General features: G+C 39.6%; 1 protein-coding gene across 1 annotated transcript in view; it reads left to right on the top strand.

Annotated features, from left to right (window-relative positions):
• POLA1 (DNA polymerase alpha 1, catalytic subunit) overlaps positions 1-27,177 on the top strand; it is a 229,094-nt gene that overhangs the window by 82,611 nt on the left and 119,306 nt on the right. Inside the window, exons 26-33 of the mRNA XM_054396054.1 lie at positions 4,304-4,336; positions 6,613-6,705; positions 10,496-10,701; positions 13,016-13,148; positions 15,046-15,177; positions 17,192-17,366; positions 25,053-25,228; positions 26,947-27,078. Of these exons, the coding sequence (XP_054252029.1) occupies positions 4,304-4,336; positions 6,613-6,705; positions 10,496-10,701; positions 13,016-13,148; positions 15,046-15,177; positions 17,192-17,366; positions 25,053-25,228; positions 26,947-27,078 (1,080 nt within the window). The remainder of the gene's footprint in view (positions 1-4,303; positions 4,337-6,612; positions 6,706-10,495; positions 10,702-13,015; positions 13,149-15,045; positions 15,178-17,191; positions 17,367-25,052; positions 25,229-26,946; positions 27,079-27,177) is intronic.

Here is a 27,177-nt window from a genome sequence, read left to right as displayed (position 1 = left end):
AAGGGTTGGACTGGATGAGCTTGGAGGTCTCTTCCAACCAGATGTATTCTGTGATTCTTTGTGATTCTGTGGATTGTTACTTCTCTCACCAAACAGAAAACCTTGGTTTACAGTTATTCTTTTTTTTTTTTCCCTCTAGTGAAAGACTGATTATCTCTTTTTGAATGTGTTAAAACCAGTTCAGGTTGGGAAACAGAGCAAAATAAAGCTTTCCTGTCTAAATGTTTGTTCATTTCTCTGAAACAAAGGCTGCTGTTTTCTCTAAGGAGGATATACTTGTCAGTATGCATTTAAATATTGAATAACTTAACAGATGTTTTGGGTTTATTAGGAAACAGTAAATGATGCTTGTCATATTCTTGCTTATTTAGAAGTGGTTTTACCTGTGGCTTGTGGTACAGTCAGCGTTTGATGTAGTTGCAGTGTACTTGAAATGCACAAAAGGTTTTCTTATTAAGCAAAGCTACCTTTGCATCTTGTAGTTAAGTACAAAAGGTTCATCAAGCATAGATTTATTTAATGGATTTAAATAAAAAAATATTCCTGAGAGTTAATGAGCTGAAATGGTTTTGTTCTTCAAGGGGTTTTAGGTATTGTGGATCTCATTTTTTTCCATGGAGTAAGACAGGGGAAAAAATTCTCTGCTCCTTCACTTGTTTGAGGTTTTTTGTTTAAATGAGTTGATGAGAAAGAAAATAATTTGGTGGGTGAGCTATGAGCTCCAGTGCCCCTCTAGGAATTGTCACTGTTTCTGGCATTTGCTTTCTCTGCAAAAAGCATTATTGACTCTGGAGGGTTAGGAGATGCCCATGCCATAGGGACGCCTTTCACATGGTTAGATATCCACCTGGACACTATATTCTTACTGCTTTTGGGAACATGAAGTGAGGTCAGGATTGAGTCAGTTACTTTGTTATTGAGTATGCAGCGTCTTTGTTTCCAAGATTTTAAATAACTTTCCAACATAGAGAAGTTCTGAGATGGCTTTTTAAACTTTTGTCCAAAGCTGCAGGAGTGTATTTAATAGTTTTTAGTTTCATCCTAATACCAAAATAAACAGTCATCGAATGGTTTGGGTTGGAAGGGGCCTTCCAAAAGTAATCTAGTCAAACCCCCCTGCAGGAGGGACATCCTCCCTAGATCAGGTTGCTCACAGACTTGTCCAGCTTGACCTTCAATATCTTCAGGGATGGGGCCTCAACTATATTGCTGGACAACCTGTTGCAGTGTTCTGCTATTACCCTCATGGTGCAGAATTTGTTCCTAACAAAATTTGTATCCCTAACTTCAGGAGAAATTTGTCTCCTAGCCTTTTTCAAATGGGGTTTCTTTGTTTTCACATAAGCATCCTTCCCTCAGAAGGTGCTCTTCAGTGGTTTTAAAATAAGGAATCTTTAAAAGTAGTTGATGCAACAGAGAATAATAAAGCTGTTCTTTGTATATTCATTTATTTTTAATCATTCCCTTTCTTAAATCACATCTTTAATTAATTATTGAGTTGGAGTAGAATCAGGACAGGGAATTTTGCACTTTGGTGATTGCTTGTCTGCAATTACAATCTTTCAGTTTATATTGAGTCAGAGTTCATGGGCAAGAGAATGTGTGTTGCTAGTCATGCTTTTATAAGAAAGAAGGAAAAAAAAAAGTTAAAAGAGAATTTCACAGCTGTTCCCTGTGCTGAGAAGTTCACAGGTTTTTTTAGAAGTATGTGTTTGCTGGGGGGGGAGCAGGGGGCAGGGCTGTACAGATGGGTTGCCAGGCAATTAATTCTTCCTACTTGGATTGCCTGCAATAGGAGACAATCCAGCTCTCATGAGCAGCGCCATACTGTTTGCAAAAGGAAACTACCCAGTAACAATTCTCCTAGTCTCCTTTTCTTCTGTCTTCCCAGCCTCATTGTAAACCTCCCTTCCTTTGCTGTGCATTTGTGAGAAACTGCTAATGATTGATATGATAGCAGTGCTGTCATTCTTTATAACCAGGGGGGGAAGAAAGAAAAAAAAAAAAAAAACACCAAATCCCACACCAAAAAAGTCATTTTTATTCTAGGTATTTTAATAGAGTCCCATTAAGGATGTATTGCTGACTGAAATATTGGCATGAAGGGCTCTCACTGAGCTGAGCCCAGGAATTAAGAAGTCAGGAAATCGCCTGCTGCATTGCAAAAGAACCTTGTGTGACACAGTATCTCCTGATTGGGGGGATCATTACTGCTATTATGACTCGACTTGCGTAGGAATTTTAAATTTCATCTGAATGTCAGTAATAACCCTCTTAGCAAATTATCCTGAATAAAATCACGAAGGCATTTTATATAATAGGTGTTGAATTACTGGATAGATTTGCTAATTAAATACTCTTTGTTCTGCTGCAGTTGACATTACAGGGTAAGATCTTGAACAATTATTTTCAACAGCTGTACTTTGTTAAGGGAAAAATTAACTACAAAGTTTATTTTATTTTTTTTCCCCCTACACTTGAAGTTGGCAGATTTTTGAAATGTGCTTGGAAAAAAAAAAAAAAAAGAAAGAAAATTCCATCATGCAATTGGTAATGAGAAGATAAATATGCAGGTGTTGCTGTGAAATCAGATAACTACCGACTGCCTTATTAATGAATTTAGCAAGCCTTTATAACCTTCTGTTTTGAAGCTGTTGGCACTTACAAGTGATCTCCTGTCAGAGTGGGTAGCAGTAGCATATGCCAGTCACTTGATGAAGCTAACTTGTCTGTGACCCTCTTGTTACTACCTACATCACTGCCGTCCTTGGGAACAGTTGAGAAATGGTCTTTGCACAGCCAATCAAAATTTGTACTATGAATGAATCCTATTTTTAAAAGTCCTAAAAAAAAAAAAACAACCCAAAAGGTTAGCATTTTAACTATTTACAGATAGCCTTATTTTGGAGAATTAAGTAGAAAATGCCAGGCTTGAGCACCTCTGCTATGAAGACAGATTGAGAAGGGTTGGGGCTGTTCGGACTGGAGAAGAGGAGGCTCCAAGGAGACCTTACTGTGGCCTTCCAGAGCCTTAAGGGGGCCTGCAAGAAAGATGGGAAGAGACTTTTTAGGGTGTCAGGTAATGACAGGACTAGGGGGGATGGAGCAAAAATAGAAATGGGTAGATTCAGATTGGATGTCAGGAAGAAATTCTTCCCCATGAGGGTGGTGAGACACTGGAACAGGTTGCCCAGGGAGGTGGTAGGAGCCTCATCCCTGGAGGGTTTTAAGGCCAGGCTGGATGTGGCTGTGAGCAACCTGATCTAGTGTGAGGTGTCCCTGCCCATGGCAGGGGGGTTGGAACTGGATGATCCTTGAGGTCTCTTCCAACCCTAACAATTCTGTGATTATCATGGGGAAGGATGGGAGGCCTTCTTTTCCTTTACATGTAACCTCTTCATTTCCAATTCCCATTTTAAAAATTTTGTTACATAATCACACAATGTTTGGGGTTAGAATGGACATCCAAACATCATTAAGTCCAGCCGCTCCTGCCAGAGCAGTAGATCATACAGGAATGCATCCAGGCAGGTTTGGAATATCTCCAGAGAAGGAGACTCCACAACCTCTCTGGACAGCCTGTTGCAGGGCTCTGGCACCGTCACAGGGAAAAAGCTGTTCCTATGTACACGTGGAACCTCCTTTGCTCCAGCTTGCACCCATTGCCCCTTGTCCTGTCATTGGACATCACTGAGCAGAGCCTGGCTCCATCCTCCCGGTGGATGGAGCCATCCTCCTGCCTTTCACATCTTTATAAACATGAATGAGATCACCTCTCAGTCTCTTCCAGGCTAAAGACACCCACCTCCCTGAGCCTTTTCCACTGTTCTTATTAAAGTGAGCACCATCCAGACTGTACTGAATAAGACAGGATGTTTGGGGGGGGGAAAACTTAATGACATCAAGAGATAAGATGAAGGATATGAAGTTGACTGGCCTAAACTACTAAAAGAGGCTTAATCCTGGCACTTTCTGATTAGGTTTTATTTGAGCATTTGGTTCAATGTTCTTTTTTTTTCTCCTGAGGTAGACTGTGTGTGAGCACATGCAATTTTGAGATTTGTTTTAATCTTGTTTTAGGGGAGTTAATAATAGCATTGATACAAGGTCAGATGAGAATTTACTCATGTAATAGGAGTATTGAGGTGATTGTGTGTTGCCAGGGGAGAGGTGGTTTGCTTTGTTTTGAAAGGTGAGAGCATTTGGAGTTAGCAACCCTAATGGATGTGTTTGCATGCGTTAGCTTGTAATTATATCATACACTAATCTCTGATTTTATTTTATTTATTTTTTTTTATTTCAGATTTTGATGCATACCAAGGAGATGGTGCAAAAGGTAATGCTGAGCATTTTCATTAAACAACAACCCTTAAAGAGCACACCTGGTGTCATTTTTTTATTTGAAGAGAACTGTAACCCAAACAGACCTGAAATCACTTCTTAGGATGCCTGCTTTACAAATGTAATCCTTCCTAATTGTTTATAGCTGGTTTTTTCTTTCCCTAACACAGATATGATCTGGCCCCTGCTTGAAGCCTATGTACGACTGTTTCAAGCAAATTAGCAGCAGTGCTAATTAGAGTTTACTCATAGACCTGTTACACCATGTGTTCTGGTGTTTTATTCTGGTTTATTTTTTTTTGGCATCCTTTAAACTCTGTCACAGGGTGGGTTTCTGACTATATGGAGTTTAATGTGGACATAGCCATGCTGCAGTTTTTACAGCTGCATTGATTTTCCACCATGGAAGACATCAGGTTTCCATTTTTTTCCAAGTTGATAATGTGTAATTGAATGCATCTGAACCATTTTCTTGGTGACTGGTGTTAACAATTTTTCTTTCCACCTTTTTCCTTGCTATGCCTTTCATATGCACCTCAAGCTTTATGTGGTTCCATTTGTCTAGAGTTTGTTCTGTTATCCTAGCATATTATTGTAGTGATAGGATGAGGGGCAATGGTTTGAAATTAGAGGAGATTTAGACTGGATGCTAGGAAAAAGTTCTTGACCATGAGGGTGGTGGAACACTGGAACAGGTTGCCCAGGGAGGTCATTGAGGCCCCATCCCTGTTGGTATTCAAGGTCTGGCTTGAGAAGGCTCTAAGCAAACTGATCTACTGGGAGATGTTCCTGCTGAATGCAGTGGAGTTGGACTACATGACCTTTGGAGGTCCCTTCCAACCCAAATCATTCTATGATTCTGGCAGTCTGGCTGATATGTGAACACAATTTTTCTAAGCAGGGCATTTGAATTGCTACAAGGATCAGAGTGAGAGATGATAAGAAAGGCAGGGTGTTAGTCAGAGAGATGTGTTAGTAGGCAATTTGTGTTCACCTCTAGGTGTAACTGTTCATTAGTTCAGCCTGGGGATACAAAACTTGTAGGTCACAGTAGCTAGATCCTTATCCAAAAGGAGTGTCTTGTTTCCTGAGAGATCTGCTGCAGGGGAGAACTAACACAGGTAATTAGGTTACAGCAGAAGGAAAAATGGGAATAGGAAGAATGGGAATAGGAAGCCACAAACAAAAAGAAAAAGCGTAAGAGCAGCCTGATCTGTAAGTGCTGTGGTGTTCTCAGGTACTGTATGCACTAGCTAGTACTTTCACTGGGTTTGTTGGAAACAGAGTACTTAGGTTTTTTTTTTTTTAATTCAAAATGACTTTTTTTTTGTAGTCATTGTGATGACTACAAACAGCATAGGACACCCAACAGTGGTATTCTCTATCAAGCATATTGGCCAGATGTCTTACCTGAATAGTTTGAACTTATCCAGCAGTCTTTGAGTCTAAGTGGTTTTCTTATCACAGACTCAGTCAGGGTTGGAAGGGACCACAAGGATCATCTAGTTCCAACCCCCCTGCCATGGGCAGGGACACCTCACACTAGATCAGGCTGGCCAGAGCCTCATCCAGCCTGGCCTTAAACACCTCCAGGGATGGGACCTCAACCACCTCCCTGGACAACCCATTCCAGGCTCTCACCACTCTCATGGGGAAGAACTTCTTCCTCACGTCCAGCCTGAATCTCCCCACTTCCAGCTTTATTCCATTCCCCCTAGTCTTATCACTACCTGATATCCTAAAAAGTCCCTCCCCAGCTTTCTTGTAGCCCCCTTCAGATCCTGGAAGGCCACAAGAAGGTCACCTCAGAGCCTTCTCTTCTCCAGACTGAACAGTCCCAACTCTTTCAGCCTGTCCTAAGAGGAGAGGTGCTCCAGCCCTCTGCTCATCCTGTTGGCCCTTCTCTGGACATGTTCCAGCAGGGACACATTTTTGTATCCTATCAATCCAAAGTTACTTTTTATTAGAGTTTCTGGACTTGTTTTCTGACTTATTTTTTTAGCATTCATTCAGTAAAATTTTAATTGAGTAAAATCTTAACTACTTAAGAAGAAATTAAGAAGAACTGAACAGTGATTTTTTTTTCTTTAACAAATCAGTAGTTTAAGCTTCATTATTCTCTTTAAATGAAAAAACTTACTTTACATTTTTCTGCCTTTCAGTAATTAAGGGATAATATACAGATAATGATATTTTGAGATCTTGAGGTGGGTCTTTAAAAAGATGGAATTGGGTCTGGTTTGTTTTTCAAAACAATTTGTTTAATTTTAGATGAACCTCGAAGTAATTTATGGAGACACAGATTCCATTATGATAAACACTAACAGCACCAGTTTGGATGAGGTCTTCAAGCTGGGGAACAAGGTAAGGAGTTTTTTATTTGTAAAGCTTTTGTACCTGTCAGGGTCTGGGCAACCTGCTTTAGTGGAGGATATCCTTGCTAACTGCAGGGGGGTTGGACTAGATGACCTTTGGAGGTCCCTTCCAACCCAAACCATTCTATGATTCTATGTCTTTGTTGCAACACTGAGTGGTGGAGATGGTGTTAAGGAAGGTCTCTGTGGCATAAGCAGAGAACAGGCCCCAAGGAAGAACTTGACAACATTGGAAGTTATGGAATAGCTTAAATGTCATTTAATCTCTGTGAAGTAGTTTTAATTTCTGTGGAACATTTCATTGTATAATGAGTTTTGTTTTTTTTTTTTACCAATCCTAACTTGCCAGGAGACTGAATGTTTGTTAAGCCGAAATGTACAGTTCCCCTATGTTCATCTCAGTGACACTGTGAGCATAATTCTGATTTTGCTGGGTTTTGTATTGGCATGATAAATGTCTGTCAGTTGAGCTTTGTTCAGTTAGGTAATATGTATTACATTCTATGTGCCATCAGTTTTCCAGTGGTAAATTCAAATACTATTTTCCAAGTTACACTAGATACAGAAGAGATCTATTTGATTTCCACATTGTCAGTTGCCAACTGATAGTTTTGTGACTTTCTCAAATTAGGGAAGGGAAGTGAGAGAATGTTTCAGAAGATTTTAAAGAGAAGGAGTAAGAAAATTTGTGTGTGAAAGATGGAAGAAATTGTGAAGAAAATGTGAGCTATGGAAGCTCTAAAAAACCCAAAATGTTTGATTTCAGTATAGCATTAAACATTATCATGTAATTTTAAGACAAGAGCAGTTCTGGGCTGGTTTGTGGTTTGATTGGGTTTGGGGGTTGTTTTTTTGTTGGTTTGTTTGTGCTTTGTTGGGTTTGTTTGGGGCTTTTTGTTGTTGTTTGGGTTTTTTTGTTTTACAACACTTCTGCCTTAATGCTGAGCTGTTAGTTTGAGGAGTTGATGCATCTCAAAAGCATCATAAAAGGAATAGTATCTTAATACCTAATGCGTAGCAGTAGGGCTGGAGTAAAGCAGTCTCTCTTTTTGTTTGCCATGTATTTTGTGTCTGTATACAGTAATTTACCCTAGCCCAACTGAACATTAGTCCAGCAGTATGCTGGCCAAGAAGGCAAACAGCATCCTGGCGTGTATCAGGAATAGTGTGGCCAGCAGGATCAGGGAAGTGATTATATCCCTGTGCTCAGCACTGGTGAGGCCACACCTTGAGTACTGTGTCCAGTTTTGGGCCCCTGAATACAAGAAGGACCTTGAGTTGCTGGAGTGTGTCCAGAGATAGGCAACAAGGCTGAGTATTGAACACCAGTCCTATGAGGAGAGGCTGAGGGAGCTGAGGTTGTTCAGCCTGGAGAAGAGGAAACTGAGGAGAGACCTCATCACACTCTACAACTGCCTGAAAGGAGGCTGTAGTGAGGGGGGGGATGGCCTCTTCTCAGAGGCACCAAGTGATAGGGTGAGAGTAAATGGCCTTAAGTTACCCCAGGGGAATTTTAGATTAGATATTAGGAAGAATTTGTTCACTGAAAGTCATCAGGCACTGGAACAGACTGCCCAGGGTGGTGGAGTCACCTTCCCTGGAGGTGTTTAAAAGACATTTGGTTGAGGTGCTTAGGGACATGGTCTAACAGTTGTGTACAGGGAGATGGTTAGCTATGGACTTCATGATCTTAAGGTTTTTTCTAAGCAGTAATTCTCTGGTTCATTTAGTTTGATCTTTGATTCTGTACTCCTTATTTGCTGGCTAAATGTTATAGAGGAAGAGTTTAATAATAAATTTTATAGTCTGCCAGGATCATTGTCACAGGTTAAATACTTCTAACTTAGATTCAGTTTTACTGATAGCATAGGTAAGTTTTTGAACTTGTTACCTGCTTAATGATTCTTTTTAAGAGTCAAATCTTTTTTTTTTATCCTGTGTGCTTCTGTATCCTATACCAGTTGTTGGGTTTTGATTTCAGTTTTCATATTGTGTACTTCATTTTAAAAGTGAATACATTTATGCCTGTAAATAAGCACACAGTCAAACCTAGAATCACAATTATGGAAGTTGTGACTTTCAGTATTCTTTCTGTGGCATAAAGAAGTGGTTCTTTTGTTTCCTGCTTCAGTGTTTCTTGTTTGTTTATTCCTCACAAAAGTGATAGCTACATCTTTTTTGAGGATTTCTATCATTTAGGTTTTCTTCATTTTGCATAATTCATATTTTTAAAAAAAATCAACATAGAGACCTGTATCTGTTGATGAGGAACACTCACTGTTCTGTTGCAATAATAACTTCATTCACAAAACTCCATGTTCAGAGATGAGGGATATTTACTTGGCAAATTATGGTTTTGGTTTATTGTGAAGTGTTTGGAAGGCACAGGTTTGATGCAAGCACATCCTGTAAGAGCAGTTAGTATTATCTACTGCACTTGGATCACAACAACCCTATGGTAAGCTATAGATGTGGGGGTGTGTAGTTGGAAAGCTGCAACTTGGAGAGGCTTCTGGGGGTATTGGTTGATAGTTGATTGAACATAAGTCAGCAGCATGCCCAGGTGGCCAAGAAAGCCACTGGCAGCCTGGCTTGGATTAGAAACCCTGTGGCCAGCAGGAACAGGGAGGGATCATCCCCCTGTACTCAAGCACTGCTGAGGCCACGTCTTGAGTACAGTGTTCAGTTCTGGGCCCCTCACTACAAGAAGGACACAGAGCTGCTAGAACAAGTACAGAGGAGGGTCACAAAGATGATTCAAGGGCTGGAACACCCCTGCTATGAGGAGCATCTGAGGGAGCTGGGGTTGTTCAGCCTGGAGAAGAGAAAACTTTGAGGGGACCTTAGAGCTGCCTTCCAGCACCTGAAGCGATCCTACAGGAAGGCTGAAGAGAGACGTTCCATAAGGGTGTCTAGCAATAGGACAAGAGGGAATGGTTTTAAGCTGGGGGAGTGTAGGTTTCAACTGGATCTTAGGAAGAAGTTCTTCAGTGGGAGGGTAGTGGGACTCTGGAATAGGTTGCCCAGGAAGGTTGTGGATTCCTTCTCCCTGGGGGTGTTCAAGGCCAGGTTGAAGGAGTTCTTGAGCAACTGAGTGTAGTCAAGAGGCACTGCTGCCTTTCAACTGGCCTGTGGGTAGGGAAATGACACCTTTTCCTCTCCAAGAAATCCTGTAGGTGTATTGTAGGGAAAAGGGTATAAATAAACATTTGCCCATTTGTGCAGGTTTGTCCTGAACATGCACACACAGAATTCTGGTCTACAGTCATAGTTCTCCCTCCCCTTCCTGGTTTGGGCATGGGTGTTTGTGGGGAAAGCACCTTGACAAGGCAACTTTTCTATAAAGCAGTTTTCATATTCTAAGTGACAGTCTCTTAAGTGCATCCCTACTCTGAAATCTCTTGTTTCCTTAATTTATGTGAGAAGCTAGATGGAGTAGCTGCTGTGGTAAAATAGACTGGAGTCAGTTATCTACAAGGTCACATTCAGTGCCATGCTTTTCTACCCTGCTTAATTTTGTTAGGGAGTCAGGTATACCAAGCTGTAAGCTCTGGAGAAGGCAATGGATGAGCCTGAATTGTAATAGTAGCTCATCTTTACTACTGTGTACTTAATTTCATGATTAAAAATACTCATTGGGTCATTAAAATGTATATGCAAACACACAGTGTGTAATGTTACTTGGTTTATAACTTGAGAATTGGTACTTCCAGATGGAAGTTAAATTTATCTGTAATTCTTAAGGTTTGTGCTTGGTTTTACTGTTGCTGTATTTGCAGGTCAAAAGTGAGGTGAACAAGCTCTATAAGTTGCTGGAAATCGATATTGATGGAGTCTTTAAGTCTTTGCTACTGTTAAAGAAGAAGAAATATGCTGCTCTGACTGTGGAACCAACAGGAGATGGGAAATACGTAACTAAACAAGAGCTGAAAGGATTGGATATTGTCCGAAGAGACTGGTGTGATCTTGCAAAGGAGACTGGGAAGTGAGTTTCTTTTGAGGCATTGTCCTCTTTGCTGTTTGAAAAAGTACATGCTTCATAAATGTTTGATACCACATGGCCGTTTCCTGAAGAGTGCAGCCTGGTAACTAACATCAGTGTTAGAGTCTCTAAACTGATGTTAGTAGGAGGTGGTAAATGTTTCATTTTGGCATTGGTAGCAGGTTCTACTTGTGCAAGCCCAAATGTCTCTGATTTCACTGTCTGCTTTTGCATCCTTAGTGGAAGCTGTGCATTTGAGTTGTAGTTTTATATATGCAGTTTAATCAACCACAACTGAAATCTTGTGAAAACAGAAGGTGCTGTCAGTGTTTTGGAGTCATAGTTTTTAGGTGAGGTTGTTTTCAAACATGGTTAAAGGAGCTGGTGCCTAGCTTTTTCAGCTTCCTCTGATAGAGCTAGAACTGCACTGGGTGCAGCTTGAGGAGATGATCATAGATTGGTTTGGATTGGAAGGGACCTCCAAAGATCATCTAGTCCAACCCCCTGCAGTCAGCAGTGACATCCTCCACTACATCAGGTTGCTCAGAGCCTCCTTGAGCCTGACCATGAATATCTCCAGGGATGGGGCCTCAACTACCTTGCTGGACAACCTGTTGCAGTATTCTAGCACCCTCACAGTAAAGAACTTGTTTCTAACATCCACTCTAAATCTCTTCTTCTCTCACTTCAAACCATTGTCCCTTGTCCTATCACTGCAGGCCTTTGGAAACAGTCCCTCTGCAGCCTTCTTGTAGGCCCCTTTCAGATACTGGAAGGCTGCTCTTAGGTCTCTCTGGGGAGACTAACCTCTCTAAAACTGTTTTTCTTCTATTTTTCAAATTTGACTCTTCTGATACTTTATTTTGATGGATACTGGATTGATGCTTTATTAGTTGTTGCACCACAGGGCATTTTCTTACTTCAGTAGAACTAATATATTTAGCACTGTAGGAAGAAAATTAGCATGGGTAGAGAGGTGGTCATCTGAGGGCTGACTCAACTTACATTGCATACTGCCTCTTGAAAACTTGACTTAAAGAAATTTGTGGTCCAAATGCATCCAAAAATGAATACTTTTTAAAAAAACAGTAAAAATACACCACACACTTGCTTACTGTTCTTAAGACTTGCATTTTCTAAGAAAAGATGCATCATAATAGAAGCAAATTTTTCCAAGTTAAGAATGTATTAGTAATTAAAGCTATACAAATGTTTGAGAGTGTTCTTTAGTGACTAACTCTTCTGCAGCTGGCAGATCGTCCAACCACATTTTACAGAAATAGGCAACACTTTGCTTACTTGCTATGTTCTCTTCTCCCCCCACCCTATCCTAAGATACCTGCTATGGAATAATTGCTAGTAAAATAAAATGGGAACAGAAAATAGAAACCAGTTGCACTCAACAGTTCCAATTCACTGTTTAACAGTAGAATTAGTGGTAATAATTTGGTTTTAGTAAAATAAATAGATAAAACCCAACATGAACTATCTTAGCTAATTTCTGTACATTTTGCATCAGACCTTCATCCTCAGGCTCTTTAATTTCTACAGATAACCTAGGGGAATTACAGAATGGTTTGGGTTGGAAGGGTCCTCCAAAAGTCATCTAGTCCAAACCCCCCTGCAGTCAGCAGGGACATCCTCCACTAGATCAGGTTGCTCAGAGCCTCCTTGAGCCTTACCTTGAAGATCTCCAGGCATGGGGCTTCAACTACCTCCCTGGGCAACCTGTTCCAGTGTTCCACTGCCCTCATGGTAAAGAACTTGTTCCTCACATCCAATCTAAATCTCCTCTTCTCTCATTTCAAGCCATTGCCCCTTGTCCTATCACTCCAGGTGTTTGGAAGGAGTCCCTCTACAGCCTTCTTGTAGGCCCCCTTCAGGTACTGGCAGGCTGCTCTTAGGTCTCCCTGGAGCCTTCTCTTCTTCAGACTGAACAACCCCAGCTCCCTCAGCCTGTGTTTCAGTAAAAAAACAAAGAGATCAGTCTTACCATTAAGTGGCACAAACAACATGAACAAGCCTCATGCACATTCCCTTTAGAGGACAGAAGATTATCAAGTGCCCATAAAAAAACCCCTCAAGAGTAGAGAAATTTTTATTTACTGAAAAATACATTAAGTCTGCTGGGTAAGAAACCTTGTCGGAGAGGTGTTCTAGTCCACTGATCAGCTTTGTGGCCCTCCTCTGGACCTGCTCCATCAGGTCCATGTGTCCTTGTTGTGTTGAGGGCACCAGAAGAGAGGGTGGTATTTATTGTAAAAGTTTTGCTTTGAGTGTCTTAAGTTTTTCCTTCATTTCTGGTCTGTTTTGACAGCTATATAATTAGTCAGATTCTTTCTGATCAGCCCCGAGATATAATTGTGGAAAATATTCAAAGGAAGCTTATAGAAATTGGAGAGAATGTGATCAATGGGCAGATACCAGTAAATCAGTTTGAAATAAACAAGGTAAGTGGTGTCTTAGCTCCTTTCCGTCTCAAACAAATTTTACGTTGACTGCTGATAAAAATCTTTTTAATCCTTATGATTCAATGAAATATCTGGAGTGTTACTAGATGCTGCATAGCATGGATCATACTGTAAAGGTCCTACAATATGAGAAAAAATACCTTAGGGAGGCCAGTCTTGCTTCCTCAGAATAATAACTTCGTGTCTTGTCCCAGCCTGCTGCCTTCCCTACTGATTCTGCAGTTGGAGAAGCTTCAGGAGAATTTTTTTCCTGAATTGTTATTTTAGATTTCAGGTTCAAAATACATCAATTGAAGAATGCAATGGAAGAGAATCAGATGTTCTGTTTTCTGGAAAACCCATGTGAAAACATTCTTATTGGTTTATTTCCCTTCAAAACTCTATAGAAGAATGCTAACAGTCATTTTGAGATGTCATTCAAGACTTGCCTGCAGCAAGAAGTAAAATTCTCTGCTTTAGCTATAGATGATTTAGCAAACAACATGATGGGTTTGGTTTACTTCTATGACTCCTTTGTGAAACCTGTCTTCTAAACCTCCAAAGCCCCTCCTTCTCCCTCTGGGGAGTGTTTCACTAATGAATTGGATATTACATTCCCCTCTCATGCTTTTAGGAGAAGAGGCTTCCCAAATTTGCTCTATCCAAACTCCTCTTTGTTTTTCCAGCCAGACACTGGAACAGGTTGCCCAGGGAGGTGGTTGAGGCCCCAGCCCTGGAGATACTCAAGGTGAGGCTTGACAGGGCTCTGGGCAACCTGATCTAAAGGAGAATGTCTCTGCTTACTGCAGAGGGGGTTGGACTAGATGACCTTTGGAGGTGCCTTACAACCCAAGCCATTCTATGATTCTGTGGTCTGTCTGCTCTGTAAGACTGTGTTAATGAATCAAGAAATGTGTTCAGGTTGTCATACAGGTGAGAAAGAGAAATCAGCGGCTTTTATCACAGAAACACAGAATGTTGGGGGTTGGAAGGGACTTCAAAAGATCATCCAGTCCAACATCCCTGCCAGAGCAGAATCACCTTGACTAGATTACACAGAAATGTGTCCAGGTGGGTTTTGAATGCCTCCAGAGAAGGAGACTCCACAGCCTCACTGGGCAGCCTGTTCCAGTGCTCTGTCACTCTCACAGTGAAAAAGTGATGCAAATATTCTGTGAGTGCTTAAGGTCCAAGTAAAAAGTATTTATACAATCTTGTCAGCTCCAAATGCTGGGAATATTCTTCAGTTTTACTACTTTGAAATAAAATTAATCATTTCATTATTAAGTCAAATGTTATTTCTAAGAATTGGGATGATGGTATCTATTGAAATGTAGCTTTTTATGTAAAGGAAAAATTAATTGTGGAATCTTATTAGTACAAGGCACATGGAATATCCATGAATGAGATACATGGAAATCCAGTTGTATCCTCTTGCTACAGAACTTGTTAAATACACTTAACTACTTGCTATTTGTATTTACTTCCTGGCCTGAACTGGTGCAGGGGTAAAAGGGTAATCTCTGGCTGTGTTTTTGTATTTTGCTTAATGTTTTCATCTGCAATTTAGTTTAATTTTAAAACAATTGCACAGTATCTGAAACTGTTTGAACTGTTGTGCCTTTAATGTAATGCAGTTTTCAGACAGTAAGTATAAAGGGATCCTCTTGCCTTAAAAATGTTACTATTAATAAAATATGAAGGACTGGTACCTAGACCTTAATGACTGGAAAATACCTTTACTACAACCTTTTCATCTTACTTTTTCTGTGTTGTCAGTAGTAGATGGAAGAAGATAGCCACTGCATAATCTTGCCTTTCAAAGTTCTGAGTTGTCCATCACTCCAGTAAAATATTTTTCTCATAGTTGTTTCTGTTTCCTCCTTTGATCTCTTAGGCATTGACAAGAGATCCGCAGGATTATCCTGACAAGAAAAGCTTGCCACATGTGCACGTTGCCATGTGGATAAATTCTCAAGGAGGCCGAAAGGTGAAGGCAGGAGACACAGTGTCGTATATCATTTGTCAGGTAAAAATGTCTTTCTTTTTATAGCTAAACACTAGGTATTGTTTTGAGAGATGGCAAAGACAACCAACTCCTGAAAACAAATGTTTTGGCATTTGTAGTGATATTATGTTACAGCTTAAAATAGTCAATTTTCTGTACTAAATTTAGTTTTATAGAGCCAGAAAGGGCCATTGTGATCAGCTAAGCTCATCTATTTCCATAGAGTAACTGATAAAATTTCCCTGAGTTAATTTCCATTTGGAACTAAACTTATTTTTAAGGATGGTATCCAGTCTTCATTTTCAGGGTGATAAAATTCTGGTGATGATGAACCTGTCATTCTTGGAAAACTAATCAATAGGGATGCTAAATATTGTTATTTCTAGTATCAACCTTTGTCTTTTCAATTCATAGTCGTTGCATCTGGCAGTACCTCTGTTGGATGGACTGTGGAATTTGAGAAACTTCCTGTTTCAGATGTTTATCCTATAAATGCTTTTTTTTGTTACCTCACAAATACGTATTTCACTTTGGATTTGCTATTAAAAAGAGAAGTGTAGGTGTGATTGGATGGAATCAAGTATTTCTTATGCTAAACTGATGGACTTGGCAACGTGACTTCTACAGCAGACCACTGTTTCGGCTCCTTCATCATTAAGAGCTGAAAGACAGTATATTCTGTTTAATTGAGAGTTCTTAGTCTTTTGTGATGAAGCTGCCAAGACTTAGGAGAGCTGGGCCATGGGCATGGCTAAGCAATGGCACAATACAAGAGAAGAATGTACTTGTTGAAAGAAGGGAGCTGAAGGAATTGCATTGTAATTATTTTTGCAAAGCAGCTGGATGAGCTGAATAGTCCTAAATTAATTTTGTTCTGAATACTAAGTTGTTTGAAAGGAGTAGGAGGGAGCAATGGCTTGCAGTCTGTCTTTATTAGTGATGAGTTTTCAGTCCATGGTTGCTGACCCTATTGAAGCCAGTAGCTCATCTTAACTGAAAAATTAAAGTGTCATATGTTAATAATATTAGCATTCATTTTATTTTGCTGTGATAAAGGCAAAAAAGGCACTGTACTTAGCAAAAAAAAAAAAAATGCTGTTACTTCCTGCCTCATACTTCTCTTATTGAATGATTGCTAAAATACCACTTTAAGTTCTGCTCTAAGATTTTTTTGACACACATTAAAAACAAAATTCCGTAGTGCAGTTGGGAATGCACTTCTACAGACTGAGCCATGTTTATCCAGGAGAGTGCCACCTTCTTAGAGCTAATACTTCATTCCTCCATGAATCCTGTTTTCAATTTCATTATTGCCTTCCCAAACTGAATTATTTTCTCCTCATCTTCTGCTTTCAAGTTGGAGGAGAATGTAATGTATGCTCTAACCTCTTGGAGTGGTGTTTCTCCCTTGGCTTGAGATGTCAGTGTGTGCTTCTTTCAGTAATTCCAAATATTTCAGAGTATGCTCTTACAAATCTGTGCTATTGCCTCTGTCATTTATTTGCTGCCAACAAATGATGGTCCGTTCTCTGACCACTCCTTCTACTTGTTTCTTTACAGAATCAAAGAATATAAATTCCCAAGCAAAACAGATATAGTTGTGGATATCCACAAGTTAAAATGTGCTGCTTGTGCAAAATGATAATGCTGCTTTAGTACAGAGTGAATCCAAAATGCATGCCCTCCGCATATTTTTAACTGGGCTGATGGTTACAATGTGTTTTCATTGTGCATTTCAGAACTGACAGATGGGACTGTTTACTCTGTCTACTCTTACTGATTTGCACGTGTAGGCTGCAATAATACAAGCTGGATTTGCATTCTTGAACTTGCTAGTCGATGCCAGCATCAGCAATGCAATTTTTATTTCCCTACTGCTGGATTTGTATCGGATGCGGAATAAATCAACCGAAAGCGAGTGACTCTGTAACCATTTTGTGTTGAAATAATGCATAATATTTGAAACATAATCCTTTGTACAGACTGAATGTGTGTTTCACTTCCCCCCCCGTTTTGTATCTGTCTCCTGTCTCAGGATGGATCAAATCTCAGTGCCAGTCAGCGAGCATATGCTCCGGAACAGTTGCAAAAGCAAAGCAATCTTACCATTGATACTCAGTACTACCTGTCACAGCAAATACATCCAGTAGTTGCTAGAATATGTGAGCCCATAGAGGGAATTGATTCTGTTCTTATTGCAACATGGTTAGGTAAGTATTCTAAATTCAGTTTGTTTAAAGAATTACAGGAAACAAAGTGAGAACTTGAAATGTTTGTTTCTTAACAGAAGTGCTTCCCCAAATTGATCTTTTTAGCTTGTGTTCCACAGTTTGTGGAAAACAGCTTGGATTGTAAGTGTATTTCTTATGACTTCTACTTTTCAGAAGGTGCTCATTAAGATGAACTTAATCTTATAATCTTTGTTCAGAGTTGCAGACATTTACTGTTCATAAATGACAGTACTACAGATTTCAAGTTACTAAAGTAGTTCTGGAGCATCCAGAACGAGTGTTTTTCCAGAGAGAAGCACTAGTATCTCTAACATCTCCTCAGTCATAGTTATCATGAAAGGATACAGAATCACAGAAGTGATTGGGGTTGGAAGGGACCCCAAGGATCATCTAGTTCCAACCCCCATGTCATGGGCAAGGACACCTCACACTAGATCAGGTTGCCCAGAGCCACATCCAGCCTGGCCTTAAAAACCTCCAGGGATGAGGCTTCCACCACTTCCCTGGACAACCTGTTCCAGTGTCTCACCACCCTCATGGGGAAGAACTTCTTCCTAATGTCTAATCTAAATTTTCCCTCCTCTAGCTTGGATCCATTCCCCCTAGTCCTGTCATTATCTGACACCCTAAAAAGTCCCTCCCCACCTTTCTTGAAGGCCCCTTTCAGATACTGGAAGGCCACAATAATGTCTCCTTGGAGCATTCTTTTCTCCAGACTGAACAACCCCAACTCTCTCAGCCTGTCCTCATAGGAGAGGAGCTCCAGCCCTCTGCTCATCCTTGTGGCCCTTCTCTGGACACATTTCAGCACATCCATATCTTTCTTGTAATTGTAGAGTGTAAGTAAAGAATTCTGTTTGCTAGAAGTTACCTAGTAGATAACATAAACATAAAACTTCAACAACAGTCTTGCCTCTCCAAATGAAGAAATGAAGTGACCAAAAAAAAAAAAAGGAAGTGGCATTAAAAATATGAGTAATGCTGGTGACCCACAGAATCACCAGTTTTTGTTCAACTAAGAAACAGGGAATTGTTCTTGTTAAATTTGTTTTTCCACTTAATGCCAAAGGAAAGAGAAGTAAAGATTTTTCAGCCCAACTGACTTGTCGCCTCCCTAGGCTTCTTACTTAGAAAGAAGAAGAGAAAGTAGAGTTTCTCAGGTCTCTTTCCAGGAAAATATGGTGCTGTGTGTGTAATTGTTTTAGTGTTGTTTCCTCCCTAAAAGTGATTCAGCAACAGAAACTTTTTTAGAGGGTTACAATGTGTCAGTTTAATAATTTCCTGTAGACCTGAGCATAGCATCAAACAGTAAGTTCAGACTGGCAGAAATAATTTTGTTCAGAATTATGGAATGCTTTGTTTAGGTAATGGTCAAGATCCAGGTTTTGGTCATTTAAAACCAACTGACTGTGTTGCCTTCAGGACTGTTCACCTGGAAGACTGCCTCTCTGTAGCTTCCTTACTAACAGGGTTCTGGTCTTGGTAAACTGACAGTTTGCACTTAAAAATGTGCAATTAAGTTGCTGTCTTGTTGCTTTTCAAGAAGGGTGATAGCCATGAAAGATCTTCATCTCCCAAAGCAATCTATAATGTGCAGCTTTTTCCATCTCTATTTCCAAGTTTTTAAAAAAACTAAAAGGACAAGAATTTTGGTGTTTGTTGGGTTTTTTTCTTCTGGGAGGCTGCAAGGATATCTTCTTGGATGCATTCGATGTTGCAGTGTGTCCTCAACAGCTCTGGTACTTTGAGGAGGTGTCAGCCCTGCTTCACACATGCAGGCTGACCATACAGATAATTTTGTTTATGTGGCAGGGCCTTGGTATACAGCTTTCCCTTGATGTCAGAGTGGACTATGTGGTATGCATGACTGAAAAGGTCAAGCACTCTTCGTGAGACTGAAGCAGTTTAAAATAGGCAGTAACTCGTACTTCATTTAGGTAGAAGACAGGAAAGATTCCTGAAGCTAATTTATTGTATTTGGCAAAGATTGTTGGTCTTGTAGAGTTAAGCTCAAACTCAGAGCTGTTCCTTATTCACAATTTTCAGTAAGGACTGACTCCCTTCAGGCACATAAATTAAGTGCCCAGATCTTAAGAACTGTGTGCCACTTGATAGCACCTACTGTTTGCAAATGCCTCTGCTGCTTTTTGCACTATAGTACATTCAAGATGAAAATTTCTTTTATGGACTATAATAGCATCATGCAGCTGAGAGTTTATTAATAGTCCACAATTGTCAGTCTGAAAACCTGTATGTATGTATCTATTACAATCTTAGATCTGAAATGTTGACCTTGCTGTGCTGTAAAAATGGCATCTCCTTCTCCAGCTTTGCTGTCTTTAGGAATGCTTAGATTGAGCTTGGGGGTAAAGTACGGCCTTTTTCAAAACTTTGGCTCTACTCAAGTCTTTCTGTGCAGCATTTTATCAGAGTCATACATAAATTGTTACAAGCTGAAGTTACCTTTACGGGTTTTTCTTAAATACCACTGGAGGGGTAGTCAAGTGGGTTTGTTTCAAAGAAATAGAAAGTAGTTTGCAAGATACAAAAGCATACAAGATATTTAAGCCAAGCTTGCTGAAAACAAGCAAAAGTGAGCTTTTTTTTTGCTTAGTATTTTCATCCTGTCATTTTCTTTGTCTTATTGCAAAGGACCATTTTTTTCTGCTCTGAAGAAGAAAGCTAATGTTCTGGACGGGTATCTAAGTGTCATATCTGTGGACCAAAACTTAGTTGCATTCTTACTGTGTCTTCCTTTGCCTGACCTGATTTATTGTTACATAGAGTATGTGTCTGTATAGGGAGAATGGTTGTAGGAGAAAGGTCTTGGTTTCATATCTGAGAACCTCTTTATAAGGTGAATGTCACCGTTAAGTCCAAATATATAAAACTGAGCTCTGCTTAGGGAAGCTTGGCTCATACCAAAATGGTGAAAAGTTCTTTGTTCTGTCTGTGCTCAATGCAAGTTATTTTAAGCGATTTTAGATGCTGAAGAACAAAAGCAAATAACCACACCTAAAAATTGCAGAGAAATCCTTAAATACCGTATTTATTCACTATGGAATCAAGCTGAAAATTGCCTTTTGTTTTTGGACATTGCAGGAGGTCTGTCTAGCCTCTGAGGGACGGAAATTCTTTGTTCCTAAAAATGACAGCCTCATGGGCATACTCTCCTGCATTCACTCTTTTTCTTGGAAATTCTCAAGCAAAAGTAGTAAGATGAGGTCTGTCAGAGTTTCTGAAACTAAATGTGCAATCTGATCAGTAATACCATTAAATTAATCTAATCTTTATAAATGAGTGGAGACCTTACTTCCTACTGACGGTACCTATAGCTTTAAAAAGAAAAAGAACTATAGTGGCAGAACAATTCTCTTAATGTGTTTTAAGTAAGGGTTTTTTTTCCTGATATATAAATACCACTCCATGTCTTATTTCTGTGTTATCAAAAGTTATCTGAAAGTTACGGAAACAGAGTCATTTAACAGTGGGATTTTGGTAGTTTGTTAGTGCATTAACATCATTTGCTCTAAATTGTGGAAGCTGCTGACTGCTGTCCTAGACTGCACCTCCTGACAGAATAGCAAGCTGCTGCCTTACGAGTGGATATGCACGTTGGTGTTCTGCAGATTGCTTGGCATTTGGGTGTTTCTTAGGAAGGCTAATTTTAGGGAGTCATTACTAGATCCTGAGGAGGCTTGTCATTAAGAGTACTTCCCAGTACCAGTTCCTCCTTCCACGCAGCATCTTAGCGGTGCCTTGTAAGGAATCCTGTCACCACCTTGAAGATACTTTTTTTTTTCCTTCTTCCTAGAAAGTAATTTAATAGGTGCCTTTAATATACAGTATTTAACAACTACTTAGCCTGACTCTACTGACAAAACCCAGGGTTGTCGTGTTCTCCCTGTGACACACAGGATTCTGTCTGGATTTAGAGAGCGAAGGTAGAAGAGAATGATGGAATGGAGGTTTGGAAGAAATTCTTCACAGAAAGAGTGATTTGCCATTGGAATGGGCTGCCCAGGGAGGTGGTGGAGTCACCATCCTTGGAAATGTTTTTAAAATCAGACTGGACGAGGCACTCAGTGCCATGGTTTAGTTGATCAGATGGTGTTGGGTGATAGGTTGGACTGGATGATCTCGAAGGTCTTTTCCCACCTGGTTAATTCTGTGATTCTGTGATTAGATGACCTTGAAAAGTCCCCTCCCAACCCAAAACATTCTGTCATTCTGTGAAACTAAGATTAAAGTAATGAGAAAACTTCATGACAGTAGAGTAATAAACCACAAAGCGTATGAATCTTGCTCTTTGTGGTCTAAGCTGGGTTTTATTGAGATGCCTTAGGCCTGCTTTACAAATGGAGATTTGCTACAGCGTGTTGCCCCGACGGCGCCTGAGGCAGTTTTAACGACCCCGTGCAGAAGGCACACTGGCCTTGGAGGGTCTGCCTCTTCGAGAAGAACGGAAGGCAGAACGCTTCCGAAGGGCCGAGGCTTTGGCCGCCCGGGATTGAATGCCGAGGGCGGTGGACCCGGCCCCGCCGCGCCTCCCTGAGTGAAATGGGCGGCGGCAGCCTCCAGGTGGCAGCACCGGCTGCCGTTTCCCTGCTTCACGCTGCACGGGTAGCGGGCGAAGGAGCAGGCCGCGAAACGGGGAAAGTTTCCCGACTAACCCGCGGCTGAAACACAAAATTCAGCGAAAAGCCCCCGGGGATTTGTTCATCGGAGAACCGGCCAGTGCCCTGCCAAAAGCCTGCCTGCCCGGCGGCTGAGGCTCTGAGAAGCTCCTGCCTTGCTACGTGCTGCACTGCTGTTCCCTGTGCGGTGTACAGGGACAGGGATAGGAGTGTGCCAGGAAAGATGTGTAAAAATGATCTGCAGAAGTTTTATTTTTCAGATACTGCCTTTAGTAAAAATTATCTGACTTTTTTTTTTCCCCTAGTTTCTGGAGTGACCTATTTTGCTTGCTAGTTAGTAAATGTTTTTGTAGTTCTATTAAATAATTCCGGAATAAGTCCTGGAACTTATTATTTGCCTTTGTAACTCTAGATTCATCGATGTATTTTTTTTAATGTTCCATTTCTTTGTTATGTGTGCAACCTTTTACTTGTAGTGAGGTTGGAAAGTTTACCTATGGTGCAGGTAGTTTAGTAATAGCACTGAAGATTTTCCTGTATGACTAGGTCAAAGCCCCTTCGAGTTTTGCTTGATGTCATGGAAAAAACAAAAAAGACTTCAAAGAGGTTCACCAATTAGTCTCATCCTAATAATTTTTAAAATAACATTTTCCCCCCAATTCTCAGATAGTCCCTGTTTTGTTTAATAGAGTAATATGACCATTGTGACCTGGTCTGAGAGGATACCAGTGATTAATTGAACTAACTAGTCCTGAAAGGAGATAATAGAGAAAATAGGTCCCAATTCCAAAACATAATTCAGGTAGACATGTTCCTTAAAAGCCTGATTTGTAGTCTCTTTGATTTCACTGGGGCTGTTTGCACGCCAAAAGTTTGATGTACATTTGAATCATCACAATCTTTTTCCTGTTGTTTTCTCCAGCCAAAACAGCAAAGAAAGTTCAGAGATAGGTGTGATTTAAATTCCTCCAATGATTTTTTGTTTCTGTTAAATTATTACCAAATGTCCAGATGCTTATTTGCTGTTACTGGTTTTGACTGCATTTTGGAAAGCTGCAGTTGTCTGAAGACTGTTATTTATCTCCTTTTATCTTTTATTTAGTGAACTGCTTTACTCTATTTGCTTTTTGAGAAACAGAAGAAGACAGATTTCTAGCTGAACTTCAGTGACATCTGTAGCAGAAAGTTTCTGCAGTGTGTTTTCATTCTACTTCTGAACTTGGAATAAACTCATATTTTGTTTGTATTCACCATTACAATGTTAGATCCAACCTGCTGCATACTTACTTAACTTTTCTTTTTCAAAATATTAATACTAAGCTCAAGCCCCCTATCTAAAACTTTTGTCTACTACCTGTGTTGCAGAACATGCCCTTTGTTTTCCAAACAGCAAATACATCACCAACACTTTGTACCAAGAAAAAAAAAAAGGGGGGAAACAAATGATGCAACACAATGGGGGGATGTGTGGGTACCATAGGTATTAGGGTGTAAAATAAGCTCCTAGCAATGTTTTTTGCTTTGATTGCTTCTTTCTTTTAATTAGTAGAGAACTATATTAAAAGTTTACTAAGCTCTCAGAGGTAAATTGTTACCGTTATGCGTTGACCTTTGTTTCTTTAGCTAAAATCAAAATCAGATTGGTTAAATTTTAGTGAAACCTCTATTCTACTAAGAACCAAATAAACTTATTTGACAATGGAATTTTTCCTTGTCCTTGAATTTCTTTTAGGATTGCAAAATAGAACTTCAAAGTAGCAGTAGGAAAGTCACACATTAAATCTGTTATGTAATGACAGTCTATATCTGCCTGTATCACACAACTGGTTTATACATGCAATAATATTTGTATAGTTTAAGGGAATATTGTGCCTAAACATGAGCTTTAAGTCTTCCAGGTCCTGTATAAAAATTAAGAAGAACTGGAAAATCTAAATTGGAATCTTTCTTGCTCTCTCTATAGTAATTATTACATTTATTACTGAAATTTACAGCAGCTATGGGTTAGTACACAATCTGCCTCTCGACTTAATCTCTGTCAAAAATATTTTCTGAAGTGCTTCTCCTTGATCTTCTTAGTAATAAAGTAAACCATATTTTTCTGAATGTTTTCTCCTCCATGCTCATCTGATTTTTTCCTAGCATGTGCTGTTTGCTAAGAGTTAACAAAAAAACCCAGCAAATAGGGTACATAGACTTTTAAAAGGTTGCACATGACAAAAGATGACCCAAATGGTAGATTTTTATTAAGTTTACTTTGGCAGTCTTATTCCTAAAGCAGTGAACTTTGTGCTTGCTTGCTTATTTACTTATTTGTGGTTGAATCAGTATTTTTAGGGTCTCTTTTGTGTCTTTATTTGTTTAAAATCTTGAGTTCTGGCAATCAAAAACAAAGCATTTTGTCTCCAGCGCTGCCGTTTTAAATGCTGCTGCTGAATTTTAACCACTGCATTAGATTGAAACCTACATGCTGTTAACCACTGAGCCAAAATGAAATCGACCACTGCATTGAAATCAGAGTTGGCAGTTGCATAAGGACTTGAAGGAGTTGGTAATAGCAGTGCACCCGTGTTTCTTTTAATGGGGTTTTTATTCTCTGTTTTCAGTTTTAATGGTGCCATTTTGATTTAAAGACTGTTTCTTAATAACAATGCACGTTTTTATTGAAATATTTTCAATGTAACTTAAGAAGAAAATAACAATAAAGCCATCCATAAGGAGTGGTTTCCTCAGAAACAAAATGTTCTGTTGCGTACTCCCATGATAATGCAGCGTGCTTGTTTTATTTATAAAGCAATCTTGCATAAGAAGACTTCCTTCGTGGTTCGTGAATCTTTATTCATGGTTAAAAATTGTAAAATGTGTTTCTGTTTCACAGAGGAAGTTTTGCTAGGGGGAGATTTTCGGCTTCTGAATTTTACATTTTGTAACTTTTTCTTTTGAATCTGCTTCACCAAGCACATGAAAAATGAGCCTACTTGCATGGTTGACCTCTTAGTCTTTTGAAATTTTTGTTTCTTATTAATAGGACTGGATCCCTCCCAATTCAAAGTCCATTACCATAAAGATGAGGAGAATGATGCCTTGGTTGGTGGCCCAGCTCAGCTCACTGATGAAGAGAAATATAGGGATTGTGAAAGATTCAAGTTTTGCTGCCTCAAATGTGGAACAGAAAATATTTATGACAATGTCTTTGATGGTTCGGTTAGTTGTTTTGGTTTTTTTTTGTTTTTCTCTGTTTCATTTCTGTTCATCAGTGAGGGAGAAAAATAGTTACAGAGAGACCAGCTTTTCAGATAGGATCCATATGATTTCAGAGAAGATACCATATTGCCTGAGTCCTGCTATTTATAGCTTTGGAAGAGAAATTTGCTGATAGGATAGTGCTGAAATATTTTTCCTATTTTTGCTTTTCAGCTGTGTCGTCTAGCAGAACATGGGAGATTATCTGGCTTCATTAATCTGTTTGCCCACAGTCATGAATGATTGTTGCTGTAACTTTTAAAGGAATCCTTATCTTAACACCTTAGTAACTTCCAGTTCTCTATTTAATGAAACTTTTGTATAGTAATAGCAATTTCTTATCCTAAATCACATTAATTGGAACAAAATGTTTTTGAAACTTGTGTTTATCTTGCTACATCCCACCTCCTTTCTTCACATTAAGGTTTTTCTGTGTTATCTTGACTTCTGACTTAGTGTATTGAACATAAAAAGGCATAGGGGTACATTCTTGTTGAGAAGTTCTGCCAAAAAATGTATCTCTGTCCTTGGATCACAACTTGAAATAGGGCCAAGTATTTAACTCCACAGCAATGTTATATATGTATTAGTCATTGGCAAATTAGTGAGCTTCAGGGTAGTGAAAACCTTGAAACTGAAAGCAAATAAATCTTTTATCTAAATTAAAAGCAATTATTTGAAGTTAATTTGGACAAACAGCAGATGTTTTGCATTTTTTTTGAATCAAAGTAAAGCAGCCTTTGGAAGCAAGAGGAAAAGACACAAATCAAGCGATACTTTGTGAATCCTTGACTTTTGTTCGTTACAGCTGTAAGCAAGACAGTTGATTGCCTGTAGGCTTGACAATTTGCAGATGGGCTAACTTAGAGAGAAGTGGATGGCAGACTCCTTAGGAAAAAAAATGGGGGAGGGGAGGTGAGCAAAGGAACCCCACCAAACAGCAAAAGAAACCACCCCTAAAACCACACCAACCATGCACAGCCCCCCTCCACCTGGAATTATTTGGTGTAGGAAGCGGGAGTTTAGCCAAGATGAGTCACAAAAGCTAAGTCTTACCTTGAAAGAAAGTTTTTTACAAGTTATATAACTCTCTGTCCTACCAGGCTGTCCTTATTTTAATGAGAATTCTACCATCCTAATTTCAGCTCCTCACACATCTCAAATTTTAATGCCAGGTGCTCGGAAGGTTTTGCAATGAAGGGGAATTAAATGGTGTAAACCCATAAGCTGTTCTTTGCGCTTGGAGAAAATAAAAGACGGCGGTGGTGTTCTTGTTTAGCGAGGTTTGGCTCTAAATCCTGGTGTCAGTTTGATAACTGATTTCAGTGTTCTGATTAAGTGGAACTGAGCAGAACTTTGATGCCCCTGACAAAACAAGCCAGTGTCATTAATGGGGAGACAGAAGAGCATGATTTGTCCCTGGAAGAATTTTTATATTCAGCATCATTTTTTGAATTATTAACTTCATAACAGGTGAAGAAGCATGCTCTCCAAAAGACCTTTCCTTTAGAAGAAAATGGGACAACTGTAGGTCAGAGAAGTTTTTATGTGGGTGTGGCCAACTATGTTGGGAAGAAAGAAGGCCTAGATACACTTTTTTAAGTCTAAACTTCTGTGATAACTTTTGCTACTCTCATCTTGTAATAATGCAGGCTGGTTTTTTACACTTCTGTTTGCAGGGGCGATTTATTGAACCCAGCTTGCAAAGGTGCAGTAAGACTGAATGTGAAGAGCCTCCTTTCAACTACGTGGTTCAAATGAGCAACAAATTACTGTTGGATATGAGACGCTTCATCAGAAAATACTATATTGTAAGTATTCACAAAATACTCTGCCACATGAAATGAGCTTTCTCAGTGGTGCTGGGTTTTTAGTGGCTGTCATGTTCCTCTTTATTTTTTTTTCCTTTT

Source organism: Indicator indicator, chromosome 1 (assembly GCF_027791375.1).
Source record: "Indicator indicator isolate 239-I01 chromosome 1, UM_Iind_1.1, whole genome shotgun sequence".
Taxonomy (NCBI): Eukaryota; Metazoa; Chordata; class Aves; order Piciformes; family Indicatoridae; genus Indicator; species Indicator indicator.
Note: the sequence above shows the minus strand (reverse complement) of the source record. Positions and strands in the feature narration are given on the sequence as shown.